Below are 20,262 nucleotides of genomic sequence, written 5' to 3'. Positions count from 1 at the left end.
ACACTGACGACGAGCTGCGTCGAACGACCAAAATGACAATATTCATCACCATAATCAACCATGACGTATAAAAATATCGATGTGTGATTTTTGTCGCGCTGGAACTTGTGTTTGGAAGCGTGTGCGTTCCGGCATTCGAAGTGATCCCTCTTCGCGTTTCTCGCTGGATCTTTGGCTGCAGCCACAGGTTGCTCACCTGTGAGGCGGCGGGTGCGCGCTTTCATTCCGACACTGCGCGCCCGCGCGGACGGAGCCGAAGCCAAACGAACCGAACTGAAACGAAACGAACCGAAGCGTCCGCGCCACGGAGCCAACCAGCCTAAATTACGACCGAAGCAAGCCACTTCCTCCCGGCCGCCTCGGACGAGCGCTCCGCTGACGCCACGTCAAGTGAAAACGAGCAAAGTGTGCAAAGAACAAGCACTCGCTTCCCGCTGTGAGTTGACGACGCAGCGGCCATGCTGGAGCCGTCCTCGAGCGACGACACCGGCGTGGAGTCCGACCCGGAAGTTGCCCGGGAACCCACGGTGAGGGCAGACGGCTCCTCCGCGGTCAAGAGCCGAGCAGGCGGCAGCCGGCGGCGACAGCACACACCGCCGCACAATCACCGACAGCCCGCCGCCGCCGCCGCCGCCGGAGCCGGAGCCTCGTCCTCCGCGACTGGAGTCTCCCCCGCCGCCGCCACCACCGCCGCCGCCGAGCAAAGTGCTCGCCGCGGCGGCTCCACAGGTGACGAAGAGGAGCACAAAGTCAAATTGCAGATTTACGTGTTCGTGCTGAGGTGCATCGCTTACCCGTTCAACGCCAAGCAGCCCACCGACATGGCCCGGCGGCAGCAGAAGGTGAGTCGACCCCCCCCCCCCCCCCCCCCCCCCCCCCCCCCCCCCCGCTGGCCGCCAGCAGAACCTCCGTTGAGAATGTCTCCGTTCTTGACCGAACCCGACGAAGCAATCACACAAGCAAAAAGTTACCGTTGGGGTTTCTTCCTAGATCTGCGATGAAATTCGAGGCTCAAATAAGATCGCTTTGACAATTCCACCGCACTCTCCTTCCATTGCCATGTTGAGAGCCACTTTGCAGAAGATTTCGGCGTGCTACTTTTGCAATTATTGTCTTCGTCCACCCCAGTTTGAACTCCCAAGTTGGACGTTCGGTGTCTTGTTTCGTAAGTCCGCGATGTTCAAGAGACGGAAAATAGGAGCTCGGCGCTCTAATATTGCACGTGGAAGAAAAAGACAAATCTCCCAGAACAAAGTCGTAGTAGTACAGTAATCCCTCGTTTATCACGGTCAACGGGGACCGAAACCATCCGCGATAAACGAAAATTCGCGAAGTAGCGACCCCCCCCATAGGTATATGTACATTTGTGATCCTCAAAGACCAAAAGTAAACGACTGTCGGCGTTGATTTTGTGGGAGGTGCTTGTTTGGAGACGGCTTTGGCGTGACGGCGTCGACTTCCCTGCGCCGCCGTCTGTCCATCGCGCGGGCCAAGAATCGTCGAGCGCTCGCTCTCGCCCGACTTTGTGGACATCGGATATCTCAAGTTATCCGCTGACTTTGCGCGAAGGCACCCGTCGTCGGATATTTCAACACGACGCGACGTCGACAAAATCAGCGCCGAACTTAGCAAAAGAAACGGTCGAATTTCACCAAAAGAACAAAAAAAAAATGTTTGAAGCCGTTTGTCTGTTCTTTGGTCCTCAGCAGTTGAACACGGGTCGGTTTCACCAAAAACACCGGTTTCTAACCAAATAGCCACCAAATATTTTTTTGCCACCTCAAACTAAAACGCAATCATTTACTTGCGGTCAGAAAATTCCGAAATGTGAACGTCAGCCGCTTTTTAAATTTGACTTTATTATTATTATTTATTTCATGAACACGTGATTCACTCATGAACCGTCTGACGGTTGCGGAAGGCGATTTTCGAGTCGAGTTTTTCGCACCACCCTCTCGGGAGATCTTTTTTTTTTTTTTTTTCTTCCTTAGCGTCGGCTCCTCGTTAGCGCTTTGAAGCTTGAATGTCGTGTGCGTGGAGTGTAACGCGGCGTATTTAGTGCTGGATTTCAGTGTCGGAGGGACATTGTCTTCGGGGTTTGTCACAGCTGCTTCTGCTCTGTGCTGATAAAACGCCCACGAAGGCGCGCGGGTGCCCCCGCCCGCGCGCCGCTTTTGCCCATCTGCAAGTTTATGACGCGCAGCAAACGATCCCCCCCCCCGCTGAGGATGCGGATCTTCCTCTGCTCCCAGTTAATAAAACGGCCAGGAAGTGATGTTTGTGTTTTATAAATGGCGGTGACACTTCTGTCTGTTTTATTGAGGTGTAAAAATGTCAATTTGTCGAGCGGGGCGCTCGCTGTCCTTCCCGACCGTCCGTCATTTCCTTCGTAGCGCGGCGCTTGGTTGCCGGAATCCTCGCGTCTCCAAAAGGCGTCATTGCAGGAAGCCCAAAAGCGGCGTCGTTCGTTGAGCCGTTACATTGCGTCGATTCGTCTCGTTGGGCAATTTATTCGAAGCCATTTTTGACGCGACACTCGAGCCGCAAACGCTGGGAGAAGGCGCCCCAGAGTGCGATGGCGAGGGTCGGACAAGGCGAAAGAACGACGGGGCCAAGTCTGAGACGGGGAATCTCCAACCGGGCCACCCTGCTTACAATATTTCACTGATTTATTACATGTGTTTTTGCAAGTATCATGGAAGTTGTCATCTTGGACGGCGGGCCATTTAAAATGATGTGGCGGGCCACATCTGGCCCCCGGGCCTTGAGTTGGACACCTGTGGAATCACCGCTTCTTGGTGTTTGGAGACGACGACGGCGGCGGCGCGCTGCCGACAATATGCACAATGGCGGGTTCGGGGTTCAGAATTTATTTATTTTTTTATCTTCTTTACATATCGAACATTTTATCGAATGTGTTTTTTAAAAATTGATATTGATTGACTTTTTTTTTTTTTTTGAAACGGTCCGTATTCTCGATACGTCTGTTGCCGTTCCCGGACCAAAGTCGGTTTCCTGGTTTTGGAAGCGGACAATGGCAGGAAACGGCTGATGAAAAAGTCGACACCTCCGCCGGATGTTCGGCATCCTCCCCGCAGCCGCTTGATAACGAACCCCCCCCCCCCCCCCCCCCCCCACCGGGGGCAAATCCATTTGTGTTCTTTCTTTCTTCACCTGGCAGGAGGCCAAAAACCGCCACATCTTGACTCACGCGTGGCAGAAATATTTGGAGCTCAAGCCACTGCAATTGGCAACGCAATGATGCAAATATTTCTGGTATCCGAGCGCTCGATGGCGGGGTTTTGACCAGCGCGTACGCGGGCCGTTGAGGGAAACGTCGGCTCTCGGTCCACGCACGAAGGGAGTGATGGTCTTCATGCTCGCCACGACGAGGCTCGGTCTCATTTTCAGACTGGCTCGCGATAATCAATCCCGACGTTCCTCGAAATTCAACCTTCGCCTTCAGTTTCTTCAAAGCTGCCGTCGCATTCTTTGGTTTTCCCAGAATGGGAGCCCCCCCCCTTCTTACAAACGCGCTTGTTTTTTGCCCTTCAGGTGAACAAGCAGCAGCTGCAGGCGGTCAAGGAGCGTTTCGCCGCCTTCCTCAACGGGGAAACTCAGATTGTGGCCGACGAAGCCTTCTGCAACGCCGCGAGGAGCTACTACGAGGTAGGTCGCGTTCTTCTCCCTTGTGCCCCCCCCCCCCGCCCCCGAACTCTAATCCTACCTTGAACCCCCGTCTTGTCCCCTGTGCTCTGGCGAAGAGTCTACTTGCTCTTTTCACCCTTTATTTTCCCCAAATGTACATATAGTGTCAAACAATGCGGTGTGCCGCCATCTAGTGATTGGCAGTGAAATGACAGCCAAAGTCACAGAACAAAATTGAGTTAACTGTACAGATTTAAAAAAAATATCTGCCATCCCGGAACCCAGGAATATTGCTTTCTATGGCCAATCAAACTTTTTTTGTTTGTTTGTTTTTTGGGTGGGGGGGGGGCATCATTTCCTTGTGAAAATGTCCCACTTGTCTTGCAGGTCATTTGTGACCACATCAAGAGTTTTTGCCGTCACCTATTTTGGTTTTAGTGTTGGTGGCCAACTTTCACGCGGGTGAGCTGATGATTCGCGTCGTCGATATTTTTCTTCTCCCGGCGGTGGTTGGCATGGCGACAGCGGCGGGCGCGAGAGGGACATTGGGGGCGGGGGGGGACCGATTCAAGAAAGTGTTTGAACTTTTGCGGGCATAAGGTCATAAAGCCTGTGAAGTCGGGTCTGTTGCAACGCCAACGTGGGCGATGTTTTTTTTTTTTCAACTCTACATGACTTGGAGGCGCACTTGATTCGCATGCCAAGCTCAGCCTCTCGAAACCAGAATTGATGACACGATTTGCTGAAAAGAAAAGAAAAAAAAAAAAAGCTGCGCTTGACCCGAAGAAAAGTGGCACAGATCGCCTTTCAAAGGCCAACCCAAGAGTCGCTTCCGATGCTTTTTTTTTTTTTTAAACAAAAGATCAGCCGTGACGTCACCGTTTCACGTTTGTACTCTGCGGGAACTTTCCGCAGTGACAACGCTACCTGGACAAAAGTATTGGGTCACCTCCAGCATGTGGAAAATGGACACTTTGCTGCTTTCCGCTCTTATGAAAGATTTGCTACAACATGCATGGAAAACTAGCCTGATTTAAAAAAAAATAATGTGAACGTGCCGTTTGGACTATTCCTGGGGGGGAAACAAATACAGTAGTTGAATGGCCAAACAGAAAACGACACTGTAAAAAAAAAAAAACACGACTCGTATTTTTGCGGGGCGAAACGGGTTATTGTTGTCGTGACGATGGCAAGGGCGCCGATGACCGTCTGCTGCCAGCACATTTAAGTCGGAGCCCCATTGAAGCTTGACGTCGATGGCAACGAGGTTGGTTAGCGCAACAAAGTCAGCCAAACAAGTGCGCTGGCTCGTTTTTTTTACACAACATCCCCCCCCCCCACCCCCCTTGCCCAATGTGGCATTTTTGTGCACCGACGGCCCTTTTTGAAAGGAGCGCTTTCCCGACCAAATGGGACTTAAGCCGCCCCGCCCAAAAATCCCTCAACTGAGTCCGCAGTGAAACATGAGCGCCGGAAGCCGTCGGTGCCGCAGCGCTAATTGAGTGCGGTAACGCGGCGGGGGTCCAGCCGGCGCTTGGGGTGGTTGACATTTGCTGAGCCCAGTGGGCAGCCGCCGCCACCGCCACCGCTAACCGCTAACAGCCGACGCCAAACCGCTCACTCTCGCTTGCTCTCTCCAGCTCTCGAGTTGCTCCGGCTCGCAGATGCCGCATTTCACTCCATTCATTTATTCACTTTGCCAGGCGCGACGTTCCTGACCTCATGTCTGTCCGTGCGGCCGAGTCAAGTCGACAGCATAGACCGGGGTAGGCAAACTACGGCCCGCGGGCCGAATCCGGCCCGTTGGTCTTTTTAATTCGGCCCGCCGAAAATTGGTCCGCCATTAAGGTTCGATGTTCAATCGGACTTGTAATGACGGGCATTTCACCGCCAGGTGGCGCATTGACTTGAAGTTGCAGATTTCGAGCCCTTTATTGTCAAATGCAAATCGGTTTCCCGTGTACATTTGATATTATGTTGACTTGGGTCGACGGGTCGATTTTAGAAGCCACCGTAGCTTGTTAGTTGGTTAGGTTGGCTCCTCAGTTAGTTATTCGGTCAATTAGTTGTTAGCTAGCTCGTTAGTCGCTCGGCGCAGTTGCTGGCGGCGCGTTGATTTCGTTGGAAGACTGCTTCGGTTTGGTGAGCTGGACTTTCAGTCAGTTGTCGGTTTGTTGGTTAACTATTCAGTTTTGATCAGTTGTCAGTGAGTTGGCCGGTTTGGCATTTTTGGTAGTTGAATTACTGAATTGTTGGTCAGCTACTCAGTCCGGTTCGTTGCAGTGGCTCGGTGGTTGGCTCGCTATTTTTCCTGGCGAGATTTTTGGGAAGTCGGATGGTGTGTTGTGGAATTTGTGGGTTAGTTATTTCATCTATTGGTTAGTCGGCAGGAGTTGTAGGTTAGTTGCACAGTGGTTTGTTTGGTCGGTTGTTAGGCGAGGTAAAATGTTGATTTTTTTTCTTTTTCAGGGGATTGTTGTTGTTTAGCTCTTCCGTCGATTGATTCTTGGTTAGCTTGTCAGTCTGGTTTGTTGGTTTTCTAAGTTGGTAGTTTTTCGTTGTTGTTGTCAGTTTCTTTATTTAGTTGGACGGTGTGTCGATTGGATATTTCACTATTCTGGTGGTTGGATATACAATATCGTCATTTTGGTCAGTGCTTTAGTGGTTAGTTGGTTGGTTAGCTGGGGGGGTTTTTGGGGTGGGGGTCAGACTGTTGGTTCGACTTTCCGTACGTGGGCTTTTTCCATTTCCTTCTCTGTCCGTGCGCAGCCATTTGAAGTCCACGTTAAAGTCGGCGCCTTTGAGTGCTCCGAAGCATGGCGGCACTTTGTTGCAGACGACGACGATGACGACGATGATGACGATGATGATGCTAGCCGTTAGCCTTTGCGGCCCTTTGAATTCGCCCCGCGGCTCTGCTGGCGCGTAAATAATTGATCTGGATTTTGAAAGGGCAATTAAAAGGAGCAGCGGGAAAGTGGAGGAGGCGTCCCGTCGCTCTGTTTGGGAGTCATGACGGCTGACGTTCACCGAGCGAACACGTTTGCTCCGCGCCGTGCGCCGTGTTGCCCTCTTGATGAAACCTTTTATCCAAAAGGTGTGGCAGATTTTCTTTCTTTTTTTTTTTTTTAATTTTGACTCTGCTTATTTTGGAGGGGAAAAACAGGCTTCATGAGAATGTGGCATTGAAAAAAAAATCATCATGGTATGAAAGTGATGCCATTTTACAAGAATAATACACTTTTTTTTTCCCTTCCCAAAAAGTTGAAATATTACGGGGCTGTCTTTATTTTACGATGATTCGAAAATACTCATATTTTATACTTTTTACAAATTAAATACTAAAAATGTTGTTACTCATATTTCAAGGCAAAAAAAAAAAAAATGACGTCAGTGTCAGCACTGAGAGTTCAAATATTTCCAAAACGACATTTTATTTATTTATTCATAAACACAAAAAAATGGCAACCTTACAAGAATGTATTCTTAATTTTTGATTTAATTTTTATTTCCTTATCTTTTCATTTTTTATTATCTTATTTTTGGGATGCTATTCCTCTTTTGGCCACAAGATGGCCGCACCACGTTGTAAATTGGAAAGATTAGTTATATTCTGAAAGTTTTTTTTTCTCTGCCCCCCCCCCCCAAGGACGAAAGTCGCATGCAACTTTTGTTTTGTGCGCAGGGCTTCCTGAAGAGCGAGCGCGTGTGCCGCATGGTTCAGAGCGGCAGCTGCTCGGCCGGCGACTTCCGCGAGGTCTTCAAGAAGAACATCGAGCGGCGCGTGCGCAGCCTCCCCGAAATCGACGGCCTGAGCAAGGAGACGGTGCTGACCTCCTGGATCGCCAAGTACGACGCCATCTACAGGGGCGACGAGGACATGCGGCGGCAGCCCCAACGCCCGCACCTCAGCGCCGTGTCCGAGCTCATCCTCAGCAAGGAGCAACTCTACGAGATGTTCCGGCACATTCTGGGGGTGCGCAAGTTTGAGCACCAGCTGCTCTACAACGCCTGCCAGGTCGCCAAGGCTTCTCCTTTTTTTTATATATTTATTTATTTATTTTTTTTCGTGCTCTCTTATGGCCGTTTTCTTTTCTCCTTCCAGCTGGACAACACGGACGAGCAGGCGGCGCAGATTCGCCGAGAGCTGGACGGGCGATTGAAGCTGGTGGAGAGAATCGTCACGGTGAGAAGCAATACGGTCCCCCCCGCCCCAACCCGAGCGTCAGCGGCCCCCCTTCGGACGAGCGCTAACGCCGGAACGCGTTTGCCCCTTGCTCGGACGCGAAAAGGCAATGTGGGAGGGGCCAAAGGCGGCCGGGCGGTCTCACCCCCCCCCCCCCCCCCCCGCCTACAGAAACTAGCTCTAGGCGGGTGTGGGCGTACGCAGGCGTCCCGGGGGAGGCGCGAACCCCCCCCCCGCCGTCGCGGCTCACCGAACTGGGAAAACTCCCAAAAGAAATCCCCCCCCCTGACCACGTACGTCGCTTGTCCCGCAGGAGAGGAGATGCCCGAAGTTCGCGTCGCCCGACATGGACGCCCTCTACGCCGACGAGCTACGCTCGTCCATCAACCTGCTGATGGCCAACTTGGAGAGCCTCCCCGTGTCCAAAGGAGGAGGCGACTTCAAGCAGAAGCTCAAGCGCTCCTCGCTCAACAACTCCTTCCTGGACCTCGGCGACGAAGCGGACGTCTTGTCCAAGTCGGACGTCTCGTTGTCCTTCACGCTGGAGGTGAGCGGCGGTCAAACGGCGCCGTCTTCAAGTCCCGACGGCCGGCGCAACTCCGCCATTTTGTTTGGAAGCGGCCACCCGTGCGTGCGCTGTGTTCAGGTGCTGATCGTGGAGGTTCAAGGGCTGAAGTCGGTGGCTCCCAACAGGATCGTGTACTGCACCATGGAAGTGGAAGGAGGCGAGAAGCTGCAGACGGACCAGGCCGAAGCCTCCAGACCCCAGTCGGTCCCTTTATCCTCCCGGCTCGGCGCATTGCTCGCTCGCTCGTCGCCCGCGCTGCTTGAATCGATTGTATTTCCCACGCGCTCGGCACACCGTTTGTCGCTAGAATTTGAGCTCCTTAGTGGAGTATTTCCCGGCGACAAATTGATATTTTTAAGCGCGCGTTACAATCGATTGCCCGTCTGGAACTCTGACATTCGGTGCGGGAAACGAGTACTAACACACAACCACGCCGCGATTTATTTCCGCTCGAGCGATCGGCGCCAATTTAACCCGCCGCGTCACTCGGATGCGTCGGTCCCACCGCACGAATTCATATCTTGACGATCATTCCGCTCGGGACGACGGAAAAGACCCAAGTCGACCGCGTCGGCATTGACTTGCCGTTTGGCGTTCGGCAAATGCTTTTTGATGCATGACCGGCAGTGGCCGGAAGGCCGCGCTGTTGCGCCAAACTACTTGCCGGTCGGCGAACCAAAGTAGAAGAAGAAATGAAAGGAGAGGAGGAGGAAGAAAAAGAACTACCGGCAGTCGTCGTCGCGGATGTCATCGAAACTACGGCGTGAACGTCTTTGCTAGTTTAGCGTTCGGCTCGCTAACGCCGCCGCGAGGCGGGCGTTCTACTTTTTGGGGATTCTCGTCGCGGGAAGCCGAACCAACTTTTTCCGTCATTCGAAGGGAAAATTGAGCCCGAACGGAACTCGTCGGCTGCCGTCAACTCGGGTTGCGTTTGAATGGGAAGAGAAAAAAAACAACAACAAAGCGCCGTTGCTCCAGCCTCAAGGTTTTGTTGGCGTCTGTGTCACGTTCAAAAATGGTGTGTTTGAGGTGGGCCACGCAGGGCGACTTCTGCACGACGCACCCGCTGCCCTCCGTCAAAGTCAAACTCTTCATGGAGAACACCGGCGTCCTGGCCCTGGAAGACAAGGAGCTGGGCCGGGTGAGTCCCCTTCGAGCTCTGACTCGGAACCTTTTCCCGGTCGGCGGCCCGTCTCATCTGACGCCCTTGCGGGCGGGGCCCCCCCCCCCCCGCCCCCCTTTCAAGGTGGTCCTGAACCCCACCACCAACGGGCCCAAGCAGGCCGACTTCCACCGCATGCTGGTGCCCAAGAACAGCCAGGACGCCGAGCTGAAGATCAAACTGGCCGTGCGTATGGACAAACCGCCCAACGTGAAGCACAGCGGGTGAGTTGCCAAACGAGCCCTCGCTCCCATTCGCTCTCAAGGTTGCGCGCTCCAATTTAGACAAATGAATGGCACAAACTATAAAGCCACAAAAACAAAAAAAATGACAAAAAACGCTTTTGGTCGCAAAGTAAGAATTGATTGACAGATATGCTAACCAAGAAACCGCTTGAGTTTTTTTTTTTTTTAACGCGCGTTTGTCTTTTCTTCGCCTCCTAATTGTTATCCTCTACTCAAAAACTGTGCTGGTGTGTGTGTGGACTTGATTAATATTTTCCAAGATGTACTAAATGAAGAGAACAGTTTGAAGTTGGACTCTGAAAGATGAGGAACTTTTTTTTTTTTTTGTTGAACGTCAAAAGTGCTGAGTGCGTTTGCCAACCAAAACGGGAGCACCAAGCACACGAACGGAGCCGCGGATCACTCCGATGAAGTCCAGGCGAACATGCTTTTACCACTTTGAACTTGAGTGTGCAGACATCTCCTCTGCTGGCGAACGAGGGAAGTGGCACAAGGCGGCTCTTCTGTAAAAAAAAAAAAAAAAATATATATATATATATATATATATATCGAAGTACACACACATACACACATTCATATTTTAAATCTATTAATTAACTGTATTAAATTATACAGATTTGGCATTTTGGTGATGATTACGTCGACCTATTTTAGCCACCCCCACACCTCCTTAAATATTCAATTCATTAAACACAGTACTACAACTCCAGTTTTCTAAATGTAAACGAGGGACAAGGATAATTACAAAAAAAAATACAAAAATTGTATTCATTGAAAGATATTAAAATATATTAAAACACGTCTCGGGGAAGTCTTTTTAAAAGAAATTTAAAAAAAATCTTTTTTCAGAAAAATAAATTGAAATATTATCAGATACTTAAGTGCAGTACATGTATTGTCTTTTATCGATTCAAAACGTAAATACCTTCAGTGGCAACATATCTATTTTAAACGGATTTTTATGAAATGGGGATTTCGTGAGCTACTACGAATCATTATTTGTTTATTTTGAAATAAAAACGATTAATTTTACGGGATATTAAAATGCACCCTAAAATGAAATAGTGTATTTAAAAAAAGAAAAAAAAAAAAAGGTGTCGACCAGATGTTTTCTTTTTTTTTTTTAAATCAAAAGCATACCTGGAATATTTTTTGTATTTCTCATGAGATACAAATAAAACTCTTTACACTGGACTTAGAGGAAATGACGAAAATGTATGTTAACAAAAACCAATAAACAAAAAGGAAATCTATTAGCTGTACAACGTATTGACCGCAAGATGGCAGCAAAACCTTGTTTTGAAATGTGACAAGCCCGCTTACGCGCTCGACTGTGCTCCTCGAGGGCCTTGAACGTCTTCTGTTGCCATGACAACTGCAAGTTGATACGAGTGCTTCCCAGGTGGCTACTTGATGAAGTCAAATGGCAAATTTGCAAATGGATGCAATTGCAATCAGCCCGCTTGCACTCGCTTTTTTTTTTTCTTCATTTGTCGATATTTCCGGACGTAATTGACGCCGTTGCGCAGGTTATTATTATTATTTTTTCGCTTCGCTTCACGTCAAGCTGTCATTCACCCGTCTGCCATCCTTTAGTTGTCTTTTTGAGTCAAGTCAAATAGATTGGTCACTTTCTCATCTTGGCGATACGAAAAGGGAGAACTCGCACACGTGCGTTGCCACGACAATACGACGGTTGGATTTATCCAAATCTAAACGCGACTGGCAATAGCCAGAATCGATCAAAAACTTTCAACTATAATGAATAATCCAAAATGAATGTCTACTTAAAATGTAATTTGCCATGAGAAACAAACACGAATAATTGGGCGTTGGGTCCAAAATGGCGAGGACTCATACGGTCCCCAAATTGAACAGGAAGTCGGCCATTTTGGATTCAAAGCAACTACTTTGGGCAAATTCGGTGTGGAGGCGAATAAAAGTTTCATAAATAAATCGGCCCTCAACACCGGTTTTCGTAGATTGACACAGAATTGAAGATATGGTACACGCCGATCACAAAAGGACACACCAAAACATCCTGGACGCAGACCCAAATCGTACGGCGAGTCGGCCATTTTAGTTTGAGGCGGCCACTTTTTCCTCTCGGCGGCGCTGGTCGGATTTCATTTGTATTTTTTGAATCAAGCCTTGACAACAGTTCCGCTGATCACGTCCAACCGGTGGGGCATTTCGATCATGATGGGATGCGCCGAAATTTGAACAGGAAGTGAGCCATTTTGCTTTGAAGCAGCTACTTTGAGCGAGTGGATATTTTATTTATTATTATTTTTTTCATTTATTTGATCAGCCTTTGACACCAGTTTTACAGATTCCCACAAAACTGGACAGACGGTACATGTTGATCACAACGGGACATCCCCCCCCCCCCCAAAAAAAAAAATTCTGATTGTGGTTTGAAGCAACCAGGTAGAAATAAATCAATGCAAGTCTCAAAGTCTGAGGAGGAAGCAGCTCGCTCGCGCTTTCAGAAAGTCGTGCTGGGCAAACCGGCCCGAATGGCTCGGCTCATAAATTCATAAATTGTATTTATTTATTTGAGTGCTTCTATGCATTTTATTAGCTTTGATTTGTTTTCATTACCAAATCATGCCGCATCTTGCACCAGATATTTCAGCGGTGTTTATATGACTAGGACGACTATTTTCCTTTGAGCGAACCGAGCCGCAATAAGCATAAAAGGGGTGTCGGCCGGGCCCGCTTTGCGCCGAAATGATTTGTGTGGAGTGGCTGAAGAGTTGACACGTGTTGACCCGCTTTGCGCTTCGGCCTTGGCTGCAGCCTTTTCTTCGCTTGCTTGCTTTCTTTTGGCTTTTTTTTTTTTTTTCCACCGCCTGATTGATTTTTCTCTCCCGCTTGCGTTCAGGCTGACAGCTTCGACTTTTGCCAAAGACCCGTTCCGCACGTCCAGATTCATTTTGATGCAATACATTAACACCGACACCTCCTTGTGATCGGAAATGCGCGAAAAATACACTATGGTCTGGGGGGGGGGGAGTAAAATTTTGACTATGTACTGTAGATTGTTTGTAAATCCTATTTATTTAATTTTATAAAAAAAGCTCATTGACTTTTACAAAAAATATTTTTAGCCTTCTCAATAGATTAGAAATGTTTTTTGTTTTTTTTAAACAGCATTCATGTTTATTCGACCGTCGGGGTGGACCCAACAAAATAAAAGTCAAAATAGGCAAGTTGAAGTCCGTGTCGGAAAGGTCGCCGGGCACGACATTTGCCGCGGTTCACGCGACTGATTTCTCAAATACGACGACGGTGAAGTCATGCAACTTTGAATTCTCCGCCTTGCTTTCAAATGGCTTCAATTCTTCCGTTTCTTTCCACGTCGTTCCAATTTGTTTGCCGTTCCATGTCGTGTTTGGCCTCCTTACTCGTCCAGTACCGGCCAATTCTAGACCAAGTCTGAAAAGACGTTTAAAAACGTCATTGGGAGTGAATGAGTTAACTCACCGAGTTAACCTCTTTGAGTTAACTCATTCGCGGGAATAAAACTCGCCTCGCTTTGCTTTGCCTTCAGCTATTTGTACGCGCTGGGACATCGCGTGTGGAAGCGCTGGAAAAGGAGATACTTTGTTCTGGTTCAGGTAAGAACGGCTCGGAGTGCGTTCGCGTTCCGTCGCGGCCGGCGCCGACCGCCGCCGACGAGTCGGCCTGCCAATTTTGAATGTCGTTTGCGCGTGCTCGCAGGTGAGCCAGTACACGTTCGCCATGTGCAGCTACCGCGAGAAGAAGCCCGAACCGCAGGAGCTCATGCAGCTGGAAGGCTACACGGTGGACTACTGCCACCCGCAGCCAGGTCGCCAAAACCGCACAACTCAAAAGGTGCGTTCTTCTTCCTATTGGTTTTTATGGATTGATTCTTTTTTTTTCGCGGCGGCGTCGCAGGCCTGCAGGGCGGCCGCGTGTTCTTCAACGCGGTGCGCGAGGGCGACCTGGTGGTGTTCGCCTGCGAGGACGAGCAGGACCGCGCGCTGTGGGTGCAGGCCGTGTACCGGGCCACCGGGCAGTCCTACAAGCCCGCGCCGCCCCCCCACGGCAACAACACCAAAAATTGCGGCCCCGCCGGGAACAAGCCGGCGTCGCCCATCAGTAAGTGCAGCCGCTCCTCCTTTCTCAGATCTCTCTCTCCGATCGACTCCACAAAAAAACAAAACATGACATCGATATACAATACTGTATGTCAAACTTGGGTGGGGGGGGGTGGCTCAGAAATGGGTGTTTTTGGCGAAAGCAAAACTCATGTTGGACCGCTGCTTCCTAAAGAGCAGAAAAAGTGACGAGAATTAACTCTGTTTTGGTCGCTTTTCATGTCTCGATTCTGATGCCGGCGTCGCCTCACTGCCAGGTCACAATTCGGCGAAATTCCAAAGGGCTCGCTCGCGTCAATAGTCGCAAAACTAAAGTTTTGGAGATTTGGCACTTTGGGATTTAAATTGTTTTTTTTTTTTTTTTTTTTTACGTTTAGTTAAATGTAATTCATTTTTGTATTCGTTTTAGTTTTGTTTTTTTGCTTTCAAAAATGCTTTGTTTTCATTTATTTTTTGGGGGCGTTTTTGTCTGAATTCTTTCTTTCTTTCTTTTGAATGGCCTTCCGCTAGAGGACGTGACGCGGCTTCCGTGCCACGCGCACCAAGGCGACTCTTTGACTCCCAGACCACTTTTTGAACTCGCAGCTCTCAGCTGCGCTCGTCCCCAAAATAAATTCATTTCACATCGACCCCAAAGACGAGCACGTCGGACGTTTTCGCCACATATGTCTAAATCTTCACTTGACCCAAACATCCGCTTGCACCCCGTCGAGTCGACGCCGTCGCCGTCCTTTTCTCCACCCGCCCAAACTTGTCATTTTAAGTCTTTGGCTCTGGACCCGGCATGAGACTTGATTTTTAGTTGGAGCGTTTCGGGGCTTTCCACTGTCTCGCTTATACTCGGTTTTATTGTTTGTTGTTGTATAAATGATTCTTGCTCCATGTGCAGCACTTTGTCGACGGCGCCGGTTGTTTTCGGGTGCTCACAAAATGCACTCGAGTCGGGTGCGCGCGCGCACGGACCCGCGTCGCTCAAGCTAATGAGTTGGCGCGCGCGCACCCGCCCGACACGACACGGCTGACCCGCCTCCTTTTGTCTGTCTTGTTACGAAGCCGTTTTCCACTTTCGGCATACAAATCGTCAGCGTCACAAAAAAAACGTTTCACTCGAACAACATCAAGAGTCCTTTTATTTATTTTTTCTTCCTTCCCGCATTGCCTTTGTTCACTTTTCAAATGAATTTCTCATTTGGTTCTCCACTGAGGTTCAACTCTGGACCTTTTCCAAGGTCGCACGTGGCGTAAAAAGCAATCTTTCAATTAACTTGTGAGAAAAGTTGATTGGCACTCGAGTGTGAAAAGAAGTTGCGCAATCAGCTTCTGTTCACACAAAACCCAACAGGGGGCGCTCTCGAGACTGGAAAGGAAGCCGAGCGACCTTTTGACCTTGAGTCGTCAATCTTGGCACACGTTGATGAGTTTCGCCTCATTAGTCGCAAGTGTGAAACTACGAAATGGCAAAAGGGTGGTCAGAAAATTATTCGTTGACGAACAAAAAAGTAATCGCGGATTAGTCCTTCCACCCGGAATTTCTGCCGTAAATGTCGCGATGATGTCGTCAAGCAAACGTCACGAGTCTTCGCGCTTGCCGTCTTGACGTCGGCTGTCAAAGCTTCAGACGTGACCTGCCGTGTGCTTCCCCCCCCACCCCCCCCATCCCGATGACATCCGCCAGCTGCGTCTTCGCGCCGCGCAAACTTTCTCCCGCCAAACTCTCATCCATCGCTCAGAGAACGGCGTCCGATATCGTCCGGCGGACCTGTCCGTCCTCATCTCTGTCTCGCCGCGGCCGGCCGTTTGCGCCTCGCCGCGCTCCGCCGGCCCGATCGTCTCTCGCACCGCCGCACCTGAAAGTGAAAGGTCGCACGTCGATAAGCTGCCGTCAGCCTCCGCCGCCGCTTGTCACATGGATGTGACCGTCGCCGTGACGACCGGCACACGCCGCGGAGATGGAGAGGCCGCCGCCGCCGCGCGAGACTCAACCGTCACACTTGCGCACGCGGCGTCTTTGTGACACCTTTCGTGTTTGTCTGATGGAGACGGTCTGAGAAGAAAAGCGGAGTGCTTTTGCCCCCCCCCCCCCCCAATTTCCGATTTTCATTCATTTTCAGATCAACAATTGACATTAACACAATTTTTTTTTTCAGTGAACTCCAATTGATCACGAGGGATCAACAGAGCATCCGCTGTACATTTTTTTGAATAGTTTGATCCCTTCCGCGCACTTTAAAACACGAAAAAAAAAGTGAAAGAACGGATTTTTTTCATTCTTCATTACCGTATTTACCGCACGAAAAGGCGCACCTAAAAGCCTTCCATTTTCTCAAAAGCTCACAGCGCGCCTTAAAATCCGATGCGTCTTGTGTATGGTCATTACGGTAATATTTCGACCCCCCCCCCCCCCCCCGCCTCCCCAAAAATGGCTCCTGGAATTAAGTGAATTGTGTCGCTGCTTTATTAAATACGTTTTACTGACATCTGATCGTTCTGTTGGCGTTTCCTTGAGCGTCGCGCCATCTAGTGGACGCATTGGAGATTGCGTCTTATAATGCGGTGCGCCCAACGTATGGAAAAAAAAAAAAAAAAAAAAGACAAAATCGGCCATTCACCGAAGGCGCGCCTCATCATCCAGGCCGCCTTTTAGTGTGGAAAATACGGAGTTGTTCCTCAGTAAAGGAAAAGAAAAGTCACACAAATTTGCCTGATTTCAAACTGCTGCCAAAATGTTCCAGCCATCAACATGCCGTGAACTGCCATCGCTTTGGCTTTTTTTGAAATATTTTTTTCCCTTGACGTGACGCCAGAAAGTCGAAAATGCCGGCGGCGGTCACGCTATCGGGCTAACCTCGTTCGCAACTCCAAAATGATCTCGGCAGCCGTGGGATGGCCCTGCCCCAAAATCGGTTTGGCCCCAGTAAAGCCCCTCCAAGGTTTTATTGTACGTTTCAAAAAGCACGGCCATTTTCTCGGCCTTAGCCGTCGGGAGTGCAAAAAAGACTGCGCGTCGCCTTGAGCTCGGCGCAGGCAATAATAAGCCCATCGGCCGCTAATCAATAACCTCGTACGACTTTGACCTCGCCGTAGCCTGGAGTTGCGTCCGTCCCACTTTAATTGTTCTCGGGCGCCTCCGAACGCCGCCGCGCGTGTGCGGGGGAAAGGCCGAAGACAATGTGGACCAAAAAAGTCGCCATCTGGGAACCCCCGGCCCAAAACAAATCCCCCCCCCCCCCTCGGCCCTAACACGCGCGCGCCGGCCGGATAATAGCTGAAAGTTGCACTTGACAGGCATCAGCGCCATCAATCAATAGCGGGGCCCCCTCGCGCCGCCGCTTTGTTGATCATCGGCGCCGATCCATATGTCTTTGGTTTCTTGCTTTGTCAAATCTTCACAATCGCCGACCATGTTAAGTGACCTGCATCGGAATCGCAGAGGGAGGCGCGGCCCAGGAAAAAGACGCCGATGGTGGACGTGCCACTCGGGCTGTCTTTTTGGTTTGTTTTATTTGTTTTGGGTTTTTTTTTTTTTTTTTTTTTTTTGGCCAAGTGGGCCAGCTGATGCGCCGCCATCTCATTGCTTGCCTCGCGCCGTGCAGCGCAACAGTGGAGGGGTGGGGGGGGGGGGGGAGGATTCATCACGGAGGAGATGAATCGGAATTGAATCAAATGTGCCCACACGGAAACACAAGGAGCACCAATCACATCCAAAGCTGAAAATACTTTTCTCCCCCCCCCCCCTCCCCATATTGCATTTGTTTTTGTATTTTACTTCCACTTTTTATTTTGTAAGTTTGGCTCTTTCAGATAAGATAAGATAACCTTGATTTGTCCCACACTGGGGAAATTTGCAGTCTACAGCAGCAAAATTGTGGGGGGGGGGGGGACAAAGTGTTTTATTGCACAAAATAAATGTTTCAGAAAAGAAGTGTACACAGTTCAATATAAGTGCAATATAAAATATAGCATTAGCAGTATATTTGTAGAAAAAAATATATATATATATATATATATTAGAGTGATCCCACGCTATTTCGCTGTTCGCGGTCGCGGGTTCAGTGCATCGCGGATTTTTTCAAAGATATAAAAAAAAAGTTGTATTTCTTTTTTTTTTATATACCTGGAGTACAGTTCTGTATATGTTGCTCGATTTGACTCGTTGTTGTTTTGCAGCTTCTTGCGGACCGTTTGCGAGAAAATTATTATTTTCTCGCAATGATAATAATAATTAAAAATTATTATTATTATCTTTTTTTTTACCAGTTTATGTTAATTGGTCGCTACTTTGTGGATTTTCGTTTATCGCCGGTGGTTTTGGTCCCCATTAACCGCGATAAACGAGGGATTACTGTATACCAATTATATATAAAATATAGATATAAAATAAATGTGTTCCCTCAAAAAAAAAAGTGAGTTGCCTCTGAGGTCATAGAAAGAAATCCTCAATCAGAATTCCCAATTCCGTTAAAAAAAATATATATATACAGTATATGATTGAACGACTTACAGTTTGTAATACTCGATCTCTAAGCAGGCTTTTTATTATTTGATTTGCTTTTGTTGAAAAAAAATATTTAAAAAAAACAGTCTGAAAGAAATCTGGTTTCTTTGAGGCATATTTTAATGAAAGATTATTTTTGTTTTGGAATTGGTTCGTGTTAAGAGAATCATCATTTGAAAAGTATGTCATATTTCATTAGAAAAAAATGTCTGTTGCTTCATTTGGTTGTACAATTGATTTTTTTTCCAGTGGATGTGGGGGGGGGGGATTTTCAAATTAGTTTAAAAAAACAAATCTTCAAAAAAATTCTCTGAGGGATTTCTTTTTTTTTTAATGGGAGATCCCATTTATGTATCATTTCTCATGATTGTATTTTGCTGATTTTTCATTGAGAAAAACATTGCATAGGAACCTTTTTTTGTTGTTTTTATGTTTTATCATAAAGCTGTTGAATATCTCGCAAAGAAAACAAATGTTAAAATAAGGAAACTTGAAAATATGTTGAGGGCCATTAAGAAACCAAAGTGACCTACATCGGAATTGGACAGGATCGCCCCCCCCCCCCCTCTTCCCCAGCCCCCCTGGGCGCGCGCCACGGCGGAAGAAAAAAAAAAAAAGCAGATGAGGATCTGATTGTGGAAATTTCACTTTTGCTGTCTTTTCTCCCGCGCGGGACAAAAGCCACAAAGACGGCAAATTGTGTGTACGGGTGCACGTGGGGGTAAAGAAGAGGGGGGGGGGGGTGCCCGATTGCCTGCCAGGGTCTTCTTCCTCTTCTTCATCTTTGAGAAAGACAAAAAAAAAAAAAATTGTCCGCATCGCCAATGAAAGCGCGAGTCCCGCGGCCGCGCCCGCGGGACTCGCCAATGAAAGCGCGAGTCCCGCGCGCGCGCGGCCGCTCTTTGCGTCTTTTGTGCGCGCGCGCGCGCGTGCGTGCGTGCGTCTCTCGCGCGCGGCCATTAAACGAACTGGAAATGAACCCGGGCGGCCTTTTCCTTGAGCGCCGTCTGCCGCTCGGGCCGAGACACCCTTTTTTTTTTGCTTTTCTCCCCCCTAATTGTGTTGCGGTGACACGCTCGCGGCGACGCTCGTGCTCATCTCGATGCTCCGCTTTTTTCACGCAACTCTTTTGAAACTTGGACTACATGAACATACTGCCGCTCCAAATTGTTGTTTTTTTTTTTTTTTTCCATGCTAATGTGAACAGCACAATTTGTGTGTGCGCGTGTTTTCATATGGGACTTCTTTTTGAATGTGCATCTAAATGGGATCTCTCTGGATGCTCAGATCTCGAGCTGGGGGGGGGGGCGGGGGGGGGGGGAGTCAACTAGGTGAGCATCAAATCTTTGAGGCGTGTGTTACCAACACACACACACAAATCCACAAAGTGTTTGCACGAATCCATTTAGTTGAAAATGTCAACTTCGATGCGAGTGTGGTCTTGTGTGACGTGAAATTTTCTCGAAAGCCAAACGTCTTTTTTTTTTGTTTTTTTTAAATCGAGTCCGTTGGTGCTTTTTGGTTTTGCGGCGTTCACGCGGTTGTTTATTTCCACGTGATGGTTTTCCCGCGAGGAAGGCTCATTTGCAGGTCGCGCGCTTTCAGAGAGTCCCCAATGAATTTTGTTTGCGCCTTTGTTTCTTTTCAGGTCTGGATCCGTCCGAGCGTCGGGGCGTGGAGGAGCTGGTGTCGTCGGCGCCGAGCCGTTTCGACCACGCTCGCCTCTTCGCCCTTTTGCAGAGGCAAACGCTGCAGCACCGCATGAACGATTCCTTCTCCTGCCTGGTACGCAACACGCTCACACTTCACTCCCCCCCCCCCCCCTCCCCCA

General features: G+C 49.1%; 1 protein-coding gene across 1 annotated transcript in view; it reads left to right on the top strand.

Annotated features, from left to right (window-relative positions):
- The first annotated feature begins 213 nt into the window (after window positions 1–213).
- cadps2 (Ca++-dependent secretion activator 2) overlaps window positions 214–20,262 on the top strand; it is a 49,451-nt gene continuing 29,402 nt past the window's right edge. Inside the window, exons 1-12 of the mRNA XM_086110114.1 lie at window positions 214–842; window positions 3,556–3,669; window positions 7,334–7,666; window positions 7,754–7,834; window positions 8,148–8,381; window positions 8,481–8,602; window positions 9,432–9,543; window positions 9,649–9,788; window positions 13,366–13,432; window positions 13,536–13,644; window positions 13,734–13,937; window positions 20,080–20,216. Of these exons, the coding sequence (XP_085966240.1) occupies window positions 459–842; window positions 3,556–3,669; window positions 7,334–7,666; window positions 7,754–7,834; window positions 8,148–8,381; window positions 8,481–8,602; window positions 9,432–9,543; window positions 9,649–9,788; window positions 13,366–13,432; window positions 13,536–13,644; window positions 13,734–13,937; window positions 20,080–20,216 (2,037 nt within the window). The 5' untranslated portion in view covers window positions 214–458. The remainder of the gene's footprint in view (window positions 843–3,555; window positions 3,670–7,333; window positions 7,667–7,753; window positions 7,835–8,147; window positions 8,382–8,480; window positions 8,603–9,431; window positions 9,544–9,648; window positions 9,789–13,365; window positions 13,433–13,535; window positions 13,645–13,733; window positions 13,938–20,079; window positions 20,217–20,262) is intronic.

The sequence above is a fragment of the Hippocampus guttulatus genome, chromosome 4 (assembly GCF_054856545.1).
Source record: "Hippocampus guttulatus isolate MCC_2025c chromosome 4, RoL_Hgut_1.0, whole genome shotgun sequence".
NCBI lineage: Eukaryota > Metazoa > Chordata > Actinopteri > Syngnathiformes > Syngnathidae > Hippocampus > Hippocampus guttulatus.
Note: the sequence above shows the minus strand (reverse complement) of the source record. Positions and strands in the feature narration are given on the sequence as shown.